The sequence below is a fragment of the Alligator mississippiensis genome, chromosome 7, assembly GCF_030867095.1.
Source record: "Alligator mississippiensis isolate rAllMis1 chromosome 7, rAllMis1, whole genome shotgun sequence".
Taxonomy (NCBI): domain Eukaryota; kingdom Metazoa; phylum Chordata; order Crocodylia; family Alligatoridae; genus Alligator; species Alligator mississippiensis.
In genome coordinates this window covers 9,526,047-9,539,528 of record NC_081830.1, presented here as the reverse complement: position 1 = coordinate 9,539,528, position 13,482 = coordinate 9,526,047, and the positions used below count along the sequence as shown (strand labels likewise).

At 42.4% G+C, this 13,482-nt stretch overlaps 1 protein-coding gene across 1 annotated transcript; it reads right to left on the bottom strand.

Annotated features, from left to right (window-relative positions):
- Positions 1–1,177: 1,177 nt before the first annotated feature.
- On the bottom strand, positions 1,178–2,134 carry LOC106740413 (olfactory receptor 10A4-like). The gene has a single exon (XM_014610823.2). It carries the CDS (start codon positions 2,123–2,125, stop codon positions 1,178–1,180), a length of 948 nt encoding a protein of 315 aa, XP_014466309.2. The 5' UTR covers positions 2,126–2,134.
- Positions 2,135–13,482: the final 11,348 nt, after the last annotated feature.

Below are 13,482 nucleotides of genomic sequence, written 5' to 3'. Positions count from 1 at the left end.
CTAAATGGCTAGTGTGGGGCCATGGGCAGGTGGGGAGCATCTGGGAGGAGGATGAGTTGGCAGGTCCAGGGCTGGGGATTGGGATCATGATAGTGGTCATGATGACAATGCAAGGCAGGGGCTGGAGCAGACCCATGTTCTGCTGCCTTCATGCCCCTGCAACAGGTGCCAGTTTCATGGGCAGGGACATGTAGGGAGTGGATCATAGCCCTCCCCTGGGCCCTGGCCCAAACTCTGGGCCTGGCCCTACACTGTCACTGCCCAGAGATCCTGGGGTATCCATGGAGACAAGCTGGGACCCACACAGGTAGGGCACAAAGCTAGGCAGACAGGATGGGTCTGCAGGAAGGCATACTATATCAAATCTACTACTTATATCTTGCCCCCTGGAGGGCTCTGACCCTCTCAAACAAGGAGATGAGATTGGTTTGACATGATGTATTTGCTATCTTCTTAATATTTTCTGTGCATTTACAAATTCTTCAACTAATATTTTTTCCCTGCATATTTCCAGGTAGTATAGTTTGTGAAATATTCACCAAATCCTCATTTCTACATAAATATTAAACAAACAACATAAAAACAATTACAGAAAGATGCACGTATAATAGCTATTACACATTGCAAATCTGCCTCTTGTCTTCCATCCCCTCTTTTTCCCAAATCTTTGGTTCCACAGTATTCAAAATAGAGAAGAGACTGAACTTGTATGTAAAGTGTATAAAGACAAGCCATTATGGATACTAGTGTATAGGCATTGCAGGTATCTCTCTACATTCCTGTCCAAACTATCCTATTTGACTTTTCCCTTAAAAACTCAGAAAAGAAAAATCTAATGTTCATGAAAGATTGTTGTTTGGTTTGGGAGTTTGTTGGGGAGTGAAAATAAGCAAAAAACTGCAAACCTAAAGCCACAATTTAGGAGGATTTTGAAAAATATATACATTGGCTAATAAAAAGGAGACCTATTTGATGACCCACGTCTTGATTACAGAAATGTTTTTAGATTGTATGGTTTTCACTAGAAGAGTAAACATCTACCATTTCCAATTTAGCATGAGGGGAAAAAGAAATCTTAAGCAAAATGTCATTTTTAATAGAAAAATACCCCCAAACAACAAAAATAAAAATGTTCACATTTCCTGGCTTTTGATCAGTCTCCTGATTTGTACTATTGTTAACGCCCTGAGTTCAGAAAGCACTTTCTGGCTATCACCCTTCTCAAAGCACCCTTCACTTCCTTGTTCCTCAGGCTGTATATGATAGGGTTTAACATGGGGGTAACGACTGTGTAGAAAAGAGAGAGCAGTTTGTCTATATCTGGGGCATATGCAGAATTAGGGCGCAGATACATAACAATGCCAGTCCCATAGAACAGTGTCACCACCACCAGGTGTGAGGAGCAGGTGGAAAAGGCTTTATGCCTGCCCTCAGCTGAGGGCATCTTCATGATGGTAGTGATGATAAGAAGGTAGGAAACCAGAATCAAGACAAAGGGAAAAGTTATGAATATCAGGGCAACTACAAAGACTACCATTTCACTCAGAAAGGTGTCTCCACAGGCCAACTTCAGGACTGGGGGGATGTCACAGAAAAAATGATTTATTTCATGGGAGCCACAAAAAGGAAAGATAAATATGACTGAGGTTTCACCAAAGGACATGAATATACCACTGAGCCATGACGCAGCAGCCATCACTGTGCACCTTGTGTTGTTCATGATGCATGAATAGCGTAAGGGATGGCATATAGCGGCGTAGCGGTCATATGCCATGACACCCAGAAGGAAACATTCTGTTCCCCCAAGAAATAGAAGAAAATACATCTGTGTGGCACAGCCAATGAGTGAGATGGTTTTATCCTCTGAGATGAAGTTGGCCAGCATCTTTGGGAGGGTTACAGAGATGTAAAAGATCTCCAGGAAGGACAAATTCCTAAGAAAAAAATACATGGGTGTGTGGAGGGCAGGATCTGCCAATGACAAGCTGAAGATGAAAAAGTTTCCCATCAGTGCAGTTATGTAGCTCATTAGGAATACAAGAAACAGTAAAGCCTGTAGTTCTGGAAGGCCAGACAGTCCCAGGAGAACAAATTCTGGGATAACCGTCTGATTCTCTTTTTCCATGAAGGCCTTGACCTCCTCAGGGCAATGTTTGTTCCTAAAAAAAGAGAGAAACCAATAAAACATAGATTTTATGATACTGTAAGTAGTAGAAACTAGTAGGGAGAGCTGCTCAGGCTGACCCAGACTCAGAAAGGCATCGTTCTATCCCTTTCCTTCCAATCCCTATGCCCTCTTCTGTCTCCTTCCTTTCAGGAGCTGGATATACATGAGTCTTTTTTGACTCTGATGAATATCTGTGTCCATCATGGATCACTTTTGGTCTTTCTGGTCCTCTTCTTTGATGGCCATGTAACTGAATATAGAGATTATTTAATACAAGAGAACAGACATATGTACTGTGGTCCTATTTTTGGAATGACGTGAAGTTATAGGTGGCCACCCTAAGCGGGAGCAGCCCAGAGCTTTAGTGTTATTAAAAATAACAAGTGACATTTGGGAAGAAAGAAAGATATGTTTAAACATTTTATACTTGTCTAAATATACACCAGAAGGGTACTATTTATTATCACTTAACTTCACAATCATATGCAAAAGCCTTTGCTGCCAGTAAGGGCGCATTTCTGCTCCACCTGTCAGTCTCAGCCAGGTGCCCTAATAATTGGGGCCATACCTAGATGTTGCCCAGAGTAATCTCCATGACTCCTCTTAGACTGACTCACTGAGAAAGAAACATGGGAAAATACGTAGGGCCAAAAGAAGAGGAAGCCAAAGAAAACATGATTCAGTGCAATGAACTGTCCTGTACTGGGGAAGAAGGACTTAGCTTGGCTCCTGTTCCCAATGGCTTTTCTGCGAGTTAGATTTAATAGTCTTTGGATAAAATGGATAGACCGTGATGGAATAACATTTTGGTCCACTGGAGCAGGCTGAAGTGTAAAGAAATGGAAAAACACCAGCTCTATGCTTACCTAGATGTACAAGTCTCCCACATTTCTCTCAGAAGTCCTGCCTCCTCCCCTGGAAAACCGAACCACCATGCTATAGAGCATTTAACAGCTGCTGGCTTTCACTCTCATTTGTAGGAACTGTCCATTTTGCATTCAAATCATAAATATTCATTAAAGCAGGTCTGAAAGATGGATGACCCTTTTGAGTAGTCTCAACGTCAACTCTAGAGTCATTCATGTTCTGTCTTTTAGGATTTAATTATTTTATACAAAGTGGAACAGCATCAAACAAGATTGATAGTAGTCTATTCCACAATTTGCCTTAGTATGAATTTAGTGTAAGTTGGTTTGCATAGTAGGTGGAGAATCTGGGTATACATACCCACCAGACAGAGAAGGGGACTGGACCCCCAGCCATACAGCATATGTCCTACTAAATGATATTAGTTGAGGAAAAAAAAAAGAAGCTAAAGCTGTCTGACACATTATGTCATTAACTCTACTCATTACCTTACCTTGTACAGTATCAAATGTCTGAAGGATGAAGACCATTCTTCTGTTATTTTGATTGACTCTGGTACATCAGATGAAAGCTTATTGCTCACCTTTAGAAGACATTTTTAGTCAAGGGCTCTTAGACAGAATTATAAAGGTCAGAAAGACAGATTTTCAAACAAATAGTTATTAAAACCAGAAATGATTATTGTAGTGCACTGAGGTGATGATGGATCATTACAGAAATTCTGCTGACATATTTTGTAGGAAAACCTGATTTGCAAATAAATGAAGAGCTGAATATAAAGGAAATGGTTTTTGCATGTGGTTTTGACCACTATATATTTTCCAGACAAAAAATAAAAACATGAAAAAAAAGATAGAAATAAATAAGCCTTCTATTCTGTAGATATCAGCTACAAAATTACTTGCTTTTTGGCAATGTTTTGCTATAAAAATATAAGCATTTACTTCTAAATGAAAATACATAAGGAAATCAATAAGCAAAATGTGCCAGTGATGGTCTCTAAGTGGAACGTTATATAACTTACTATAACCTCACAATCTTAACACTAGTTTTTGTAGTAATATTTCCAGAATCAGGTAAAAAGCTCAGATTTCTCAGAGAATTTCTGGTTTTGAATAGAATAGAATAGAGATTTTGTGGCTTTGAAATGAGCTATACCACCTTGATAAGACATGTCTTCAGACTAACACAGCTAATACATCGCCCTGAAATATCTTGTCTCTGTTTAACGACCTTAATGACTTGTGATATTATCCTTTATTCCCCCTGTTTTCATTCACAACATATGTTACAGAAAACAGAGAAAGGAAGAAAACAGTAACCTTTAGCTACATAGTTTTTGTTGCATTTAGAGTAGAAATGCCTGATACAGCCTTAAATTCACTAACATTATTCAGACCCTGATGACCTCTGCTCTGCTATGACTAGTTTACTTCCAATATTTAAATTGATTCACGTATGTTAAAAAAAGAAGACACATTTGAGGTGGTTCTGATTGATTAGAGTCGGAGCCTGCAACCAACATAACCCTTTTCATGCATAGTTTATCCCTAGAATTAATGGGGTTTGGCTTAAATTAGTCAGGATTGTCCTAGGAAAAAAGTGTTATCTCCAATAGTTCAGAGGTACTTAAAGTGGGACAACACGTTTGTATAAGTGTAGGATATCAGATTAAAAGGCTTTACCCCGGAAGAAATCTGACATCTGTTTTTATCCTTAAGAGTAGCTTGGCTGTCTCTAAACTACACTACAATATTTTTTTTGCGACTAGAGGGCAAAAAAAAACTGTGACACTTAAAAGAGGAATGACAGTTTAAAGGAGATAGTAAAATGGAAGCAACACAATAACCAAATGAAAGGTTCAAAACTTTACAACAGCTTATAAATCATTGTAATGCATTGAATATTTTCTATCTGTTGAACCATCAATGAAGTTAGGTGCCTAACTCCCTTAGTTAATTTTGAAAAGTTCAATCATGGCTAACACTGGCTTCGACATGCCTGAATGAAAAATCTTTTACCTGTTCCTGGTGAACAGGCTAGTATCTTCTTGGAGTATGAACAGCCCCGCTCTGTAGGGACAAAGTTATAATAATAATAATAGATAAACCCTTGGGATGTGATATTATGTGCCAAACATTATGACATCTGCTCAGTAACAGTGAATAACTAGTCATTTTTGTTTTTCATCACAGCATTACCTTTCAGGCTTTCAGCCCATTAGTGCATGAGGCTTTACTATTGAGCCTGTCCTGGATAAATTATAATGCATTTAAAATATCCATTTATTTGAAGCAGTTATTTTCATTGAGTGAATCTGATTCAATAGAAAATATGCTAATCAAGTTCCATCTTGTGATGTTCTCAGTGCCGCTTCAGCAGAGCTTGAACCTTAGACTTTCAGGTCCTCCACATGGACCGCCACCATTCAAGCTAAAGTTTTAATTTGCTGCTCCTTTTGTGGACCAGATACTAAGAGCAGAACTTTATTTCACTTTATATTCCCCAATGGCAGTTATTCAATTATATCCATGATACTTTTTGTACTTATGGATAGGTGATATTCCTCCTTATGTGCAGTGTAGATACATAAACATCTATGTGACTACTGAGCAAGTTTAGTATGGTGCAACTCCCCTGGGCTGAACTGGTATGTGAGCCCATATGAATGTATCTGAGTGAGCATGAATCCAGAAATTGTGACCAAGCTGTTTCCCACCCCTACATCTGCAGGTCATAAGCAACATCAGATATCCCATGCTCCCAAGTTGGGTACAATGCTCATAAAATGATCGTGAGTGTACAGTCTTCTCAAGGACCCACCTCAGATACCTGGAGGAAAAGACAATGTTTTTCTTTTGCTTCATAACCACCTAGTCCAGCTTGGGGAAGCACGTCTTTTTAGTTCTTGGCCAGCTCTGCCGACATGCCAGCTTCCTCACTGACACTTTGGAAGATGTTCCAACACAGCCTACAACATCAGGTCTAGGGAGATAAACAATCTGGGGCTCTCACCTTATTACATAGTCCTCAAGGTAGTGCTCCAGGCAAGGCAGCTGGCCTGGCCATGTGCCCTCAGAGTCCTTCATGCCTTCCAAGTGCTCCAGTCCATAGCCAGGGTCCTTGAGGACTTGGATAGCACTCCTTGCCTCAGGGTATCTACCCCAAGACAGATATAAGCAGAGTGGGCACACCTACACATCGCCCTATGGTGATGTATCAACGTGCTACTTTACTGTATGGTGTGCTATGGCGACATAGCAATCGCATGGGTCTACACGCGACTGCTAGCTATATCGTCATAGTGGTGCGCTCCCCACTTATAGCACATCACTATGGCAATGTAGTGGGGAAATGAAAGTGTGTGCTACCCGCATGGTGCAGTATGGGAGGTTACTGTGCCATACTTTAGTACTTCCAAAATGAAGTACTAAAACACAATGCCATAGCAAAGTCACCATGTGGTGACATATAGATGTGCTCATTGAGTATTTGAGTCAATGAGTATGTGAGTCATTGAGTATTCAGTGCTTTACAATGGCTATCCAGATGTGGGCAGAGTATAGAAGGTGATATCGCTGATACAGATTAGGCCTGTGCAAGTAGGCAGCTATTCAATCCAGCTTCGGATCCAGGCACTTTGGATGCCAGGGATCTGATCCAGAGCTCTGGACAGGGTTCCCACTTCAAACCGGCCGAAGTGGCTCTGAAGCTTTGGAGCCACCTCGGAGATCCAGCCATAGGGTATAATGGGGAATCAATGAAATATGAATTGATGTTACAGATGTTACAGATGTGGTAGGGAAATAAAATTTGAATTTCTGAAGGAATGTTGTGGTTTCAGAACTTGTTTCAAATGATTACCAAGATGAAAAGAGAATTTTTGTTTGATTGGTTTTTGTTTTTGATAATTGACCCCAAAAAAAGAGTACCATCCCAGAATTGCTATTAAAGCACTCCCCTGGAAAGAATTAAATCCAGTTACAAGTACTTGCTTCGATCCAGAAAAAACAACCATTCAGTTCTTGATACCTCATATCAGTATCCTTTCTACTGGAGCTAAGAGTAAATTTCCTTCCTTCCTTCCTTCTCTCTGGCCTGAATCCAATGAAGTCATCCAGAAGAATAGACCTCATCCTCCAAAATGATTGCTTTTCAATGGATCAGCATTTCTGATTCGAAAGCAGAAAATGAGCCAAGATCTAGCTATAAAACTGAATTACATGCTAGCAAGAGACTAAATCAGCCACATCTATTTTTATTGAAATAGTCCTGAGTAAGGACCTGAGAGTAAATGGATTTTCTCACTTAGCAAACTAATTCGTAACAAGATCCAAGGGCTAGAAGTAGAAGTTTTCAAACATGAAATTGTAACTAAGATTCCTTTCTATTGTCCTACGGTTTTCAGTGAGAGTAATCATTATTCGATATTTAGATTAACAATTCCATACTAGATAATCCGCTAATCCACTTCAAAATGAATGTGATATAATCTTTATCCCACAGACGCTCTAAGTTGAGTGGATGCCTCTCTGATAGATGGACTGTGGTTCCACAGCAGTCGTAAGAGAATCACTGGCTGCGGTTGTATTGCTGTGTTTGTTGGACGCCACGGTGGATCAACACAAAGCCCATAACTCCCCTCTCCCTGCCTCCCTTCCACCCAAAGAGCTTTAAAAACTGCAACTCTATTGGAACTTAAAAAAAAAAAATAGATTCCAGGTTCTGCCATCTGAAAGCCTCTTATTTTAAGTCTGTCATGTCATGTGAATAAAATCAAGGCACTATAAACCTCATCTTCATAAGATGTATCACAAAACTGACCTTTTATGTCAACCATGCTTGGTGAAATATTCCTGGATTTTAAAGTATTATTTCCTTGTATTGCAAACTCTTGCATTAAAGCATTTTCGTTATGCCTTTGCAGATTGATAATATTACCCAAAAAATGAAGTCATCCTTTTTGGCCATTTATGTGGCTGTAGGATGTGATCTTGACAGATGACAATCACATTTAGCAAGAAATACCATGTTAACTAGTGGGTAAAATCAGAATTCTTGATGAAGAAAGCACTTTGTTAAATTCTTCAGCAAATGTTTCACAACAACATATCTTGTTGGATTAGTTTTATGATCGTGGCTGACCATTCCTGTTAAGTTATGCATTGCTAAATTATGCACTGTGTTTTTGCAGAATGTTAATGACTATAAATGAATACAGGAATTTGCTTCAGCCAAATATGAGCTTTGGTTATTTTATTGTGCCCAGGGGCATTCCAATATATTAGTTCCAGAAAAAAACAATGACTGGGGAGACAGAGGAACCCCTCCTTTCAGCCTAGTTTTTAAGTAGTTATGGCACTTTCCTAGTTCCCACATAAATACTACATAGCTGCCCTAAGGGGTGATTGGATTTGGGCCATTATGAATAAGGAAATCACTCGTTACAACAGTCTGAGATGTGAAAGGGGCTGGAGCCAACACTTCCATTGTTTGAATGGGATATTTTGTTTGAAAACTGCAGCCTTATAGAGCAGTGTGCATTTCTGAGAGCCTTCTTAAACAAAATGGTGTGGCTAGAAAGGAGCATGAGTGAATGTTCACCTGGCAGCATCCTTTGCAGGGATATTGAACATTAGACTAGAAATTACAGAGTCTTAAATATCTTTTTTTCCCCCACTCTGCCTCTTTTATAATTCCAGAATTTAAGGGTGGCACTTCTTACCAAACAACAATTAACTTTACAAGTTACTATTACTGCTAATATATTTACTGCCTGGTATGAGTGGGCCCAGAACTATGTCCAGTGCTTACCGTGTGTTAGAACTACAACAGTCTTTCCCTGTTACAGCACGTTGTTATGATAGCATCTTCTCAGCTTGCCTCTGCTTAGCATCTGTCCCATAGGTACTTGTGGCCATTTTCTCAGGCACCTGATGATAATAATGATAAAAAATGTACTTCAATTTTAAGTCTGAGGTGCTCAGTATTGCAAGCTCTTTACTTTCATGTAGCATTGGGCAGAACATCACAGGCATCCTCCGCATTTGCAGTATTGCTTGATGAAGAATCTGTTTGAATCATACATTTCCTCCTGGGCCTGACAAGTGTACGCCATCAGGTGCTGAGGCTGCTCAGTCTTTCGCAGTGGCAAATATCATTGTATCCTACCATTTTCACTTTTGGCCAGCTGTGCTAGGAATTTTCCTTGCCCACAAAAGTCACACCATAAAGTTAGCCGATCCATGAAAACATGGAACAAATTCCTGAAACAGCTGGCTTTTTCCCCAGATATGCACTGGAGGCTGGTGAAGAGGACATCTTGTGCACAATGATGCGTGATTAGTTTGGGATTTACATGCAAATCATAAAAAGCAGGCTATCAAGGGGTCAAAAAAACCTGCTTAAAAAACAGTGGCACACACCATGGCAGCATGTGCTGCCCAAAGCCGAAGCCTGACGGCCGGAACCACACTCTGCTGCCAGCCAGGCTCTGCATGGCAGGAGTGATGTGATTGCAGCCCCGAGAGATCCCCCAGGATCCCAGGTAAGACTGCTAGCCACATCCTCCAGTACCCGGCTTGAGGTAACTTGCTGTGTGACACAGTGTGCATGGTAGAGGCATTTCCTGGGTACAACTAAGTGCCCTCCCGCTAGTTGTCCCTGGGGAACCAAGCATCCCCTCAACATATGGCCCATGTGTCTAACTGGCATGTATATATATATGGGTGGGATATCCTTCTGGAATGAAAGAGTATAATTTGTCACTTTTAATGCACTGACTGTATTTTCTAGTAGATCAACCAATAAAGAGGATGTGCAGGAAGATGTTCAATACTTGTTACCATTCAAAACACTGAGGATGGACTTCTATCATGCTTCTAATGCTCCACAGCCTGGAAATAGCATTTTACTGTAACCTAAAAAGACTCTGAATCCTTTTGGGATGACTAAATTTCTTAGGTGTCACAGAGGTGCCTCCATCTTAGCCTGAAAAATTATCTCCAATCTAAACTTACCATCCCAAGCATGCTCAGAAGTAATATAAGGAGGCCACCAAGACACTAGAATCCATTTCACTTCTTTCAGATCCCATTACTCCAGGGAAGATGCACACGTTTTAGGCCAGGGAAGAAGCCACCATTCTAAGCTACAGCATCAGGACCCCTCTGTTTATCCTTCTTCTTTTGTCAGGATGCTTTTCCTCCTGGATGCTTGATGGCCTAGCCACATTTTGGGTCTGAGAAGTGCAATAGATTGTGACCATGCTGCCCAAGCTATAAGCCATTAGCACATAGCTGACCTCATATGTCTGAGCAGAGAGACATAGTTTGCTGTGTTAGTCTCAAGTCAAGTAAAAGACAAGGTAGATTTGCACTTTATAGACTAACCAAAATAGATATACATATAAGGCATACGCTTTCATGACCTGCATGTGATAAAGTGAGCTACAGCTCACAAAAGCTTGTGCTATATAGCTATATCAACTCTGGTTAGTCTGGAAAGTGCAATTTGGCCTTGCCTCTTGTTTCTGGTAATACAAAGTAGATGTGACATTTATCCCGATGGTAGAGAAGCAATTTGTCTTCCACCCAGCTAATGCTCAGTGAGTGCATCTACACATGCAATTAATGCAACACAAGAAACTCCAGAGGAGTTTGAGCCAGAGTCAACTGCTCCTGAGAACAGCATTTACACATGATCCTGGGACAGCAGCAGTTTGAGCCAGGGCATAGTGGGCCCCTGGCTGGCTGGGATGACCTGGTACAATGTATATCTGCCATCAGCATCTGCACATGGCTTTTAGCACAGTAAAGTACTCTGCCATAAGCTTGTACTGTCCCTGACAGTGTTATCCTATGGCAGAGATAAGAAGTTTACTATGCCTTAGCACTGGTACACATGTAGACTGGGGCCATGTGTAGACGAAACAAGAGGCATGTGTGCACAACACTTTAAAGTGGGCTAAATGCTTTTGCATGACTTAAATGGTGTTGGTGTTTGCATGCCTCAGTGACATATAGTGCATTAATTCTGCCCACCGTAGGAAATTTGCCGGTGTAATGAACCTTAAATGACTTGGGGCACAGCAAACTAAAACTCCTTCAAGGAGTTTTAGTTTGCTGCCCCTACTGTTGCGGAGCAAAGCACTGGGCTCCATGCAGCCCCATGGCTCTGCAGGAAGCCCTGCAGGCAGCCTGGCAGCAGCCCCGGGAAGCAGGTTCTGCCCAAGAAAAGCAGCAAGCCTGATTTCTGCCCCCCACTCCCTAGAGCCTGCCTAAGCTGCATGGAGGAGGCCTGGTGCTTCCCTCTGCAGCTGTGGTGCCCCTAGAAGTGCTCGAGCCGGGTGCCTGCAGGCATGTGCTGCCTGGCGTGGGAAGCTGCTGCTGTTGCGGATGGAAGCACCAACACCCCCCACCACCCGCAGCCCAGGGACCGCTCTGCCTGCCAGCAGCTCACCCTCCCCTCCCCACCAGAGAGGCAGCTTAGTCAGTAGGATGTGTGATTAAACCCACCACTTCAATTTAGGCCCCCCATTTTGTCTACACACACCATGTGACACTTTACTACAGAGCTAATTAGTCTATTCAGCAGTAAAGCGCAGATGTAGATGCACCCACTGACTCTTCATTTATAGTAAACTAAATCTAAAATTGCAGGATGAGGGCTGGACAGGCAATGGAGTATAAATGTCATGCAAAGAGGGTTTCAGTCATTGAGAATAGGTGTTGGCATGCTAGCTCGCTCTAGTTCTGCACATTTCATAGATTTCATAGATTTCAATCTAACCTATAAATTGTCACAGGAGAAAATTGGAGGAGAGGAATGGATGGGGTAGGTTAGTTGATGCTTTAATAGCTGTGTCTCTCTAGTAATATGTATTCTCCGTAACTATTCCCTGCTGTGGCATATCCTAAGAGAACTCCATCAAATAATTATCTTCCCTTTTATTTATTCACAGTCTTTTCACTCGATCTGCATCACTATAAAATATTCCAATGGTTTCCTCCTAGCACAGAGCCTTCCTGCGATTGTAAAGTGTATTTATGTACAGTATTAAATCCACACGATGAGACTCTTTATCTTGGCACTTTCCTCATTTGATTGTACCATCGGCACTGGCCCCCACCACCTTCCTTCTCAGCCATAATACCCGGCGTAATTAGCACATGCGCTGAATCCGTTTCACTTACACAAAGGTTGTGGTGCAAATAAAACATGGAGTACAGTTTGCACTGAGTGGTTTTCTGCAGACCCCAAGTGCTTGACAGATGGGCATTGAATCCCTGCAGCCCCATGAAGCAGGGTGCAGGCAGGACTAGCTTGAGGTGGTACAGCAAGTTGGAGAGAGAGGAGGGAGGAAAACTCGCATCTCTTCCCCATCCTGGGTGCTGGGCACCAACCACCCTGAGCTGCTAGGTTGCCAGACTGAGACCATGCTTCCCTCTGGGGTCCATCTCGGGGCTTGGTGCTGGTCACTTTGATCCCTGAAAATACAGCAATCCCAGCTGTGGGGATACTGGGGAGCTCCCAAGGGTGGGTGGAGGCACTAAGAGCCAAGGGAGCTCCCTTTCCTAACCCAGACCTTGACTCCAGGGCAGCCGACTTTGGGATAAGCCATGCTGGTTGGACTCCATGTGCATCCCATGTGCCATAGGTCAGTGGCGTGGCTAATTTTTTCCATGGAGGAGGTGAGGAGTTGGGTGGAAAATGCTACTGGGTCTGAACACCACATTTCACAGCCACTTTGCTTGGGGGCAGGAGATGGGACAGACCCTCAGAGAGCTGAGCCCCAGTGCTACGTGCCCAGCCAAGGAGTCTGGTGGCTGCAGCACCGTGCAATCCCTGAGCCAGTGCTGCACCACTACCTTTATTGATGCTGATACACCATTGATCACACGCACGGGACCACCAGCAGTGTGCCTAGACTCCTTGCAGCATGGGTGAACTTTTAATATTGGGCCCCCCTTCAGCAGAGATAATGATAATAATAATTTCACCCTTTCTGTCTGGACCCTGGGCAGCTGCCCAGTTCATCCACACCTGTGTCCAGCCCTGGGGACCACTGGCATCACTAGGCAGAGCAAGCAATCCTCAACAGGAGCCAAGGCCCCTGCACCCAGCCTGCAGCCTCTCTCCGACCTGCATGATAATTATTGCAGCTTGGAGCTTGCTTTTATTCTGTGAGCTGTGGAGAGGTCTCACTCAGAGCTCTGAAGTTGTTGACTTAAAGCTGGACAGTTTTGATTGCGCCAAATCAAGATATTTTTGGCTATGTATGAAAACCCAAATGTTTGCCATTGTTTTCCATTGCCCTGATAAGTTATTTTTGGCAAAGCCCCCATTTTCAGCCAGGACGTTATAGTAAAAAGAAAAGCTCTCCCAGCTCTGAGCAGGCTGGGTCTATCCCAATCCATGGGTCTGTGTGTGATCCTCCTCTCTGCCAT

Bases quoted from the DNA above. Each gene is read 5' to 3' on its own strand.
- LOC106740413 (XM_014610823.2), bottom strand. From the start codon at position 2,125: ATGGAAAAAGAGAATCAGACGGTTATCCCAGAATTTGTTCTCCTGGGA.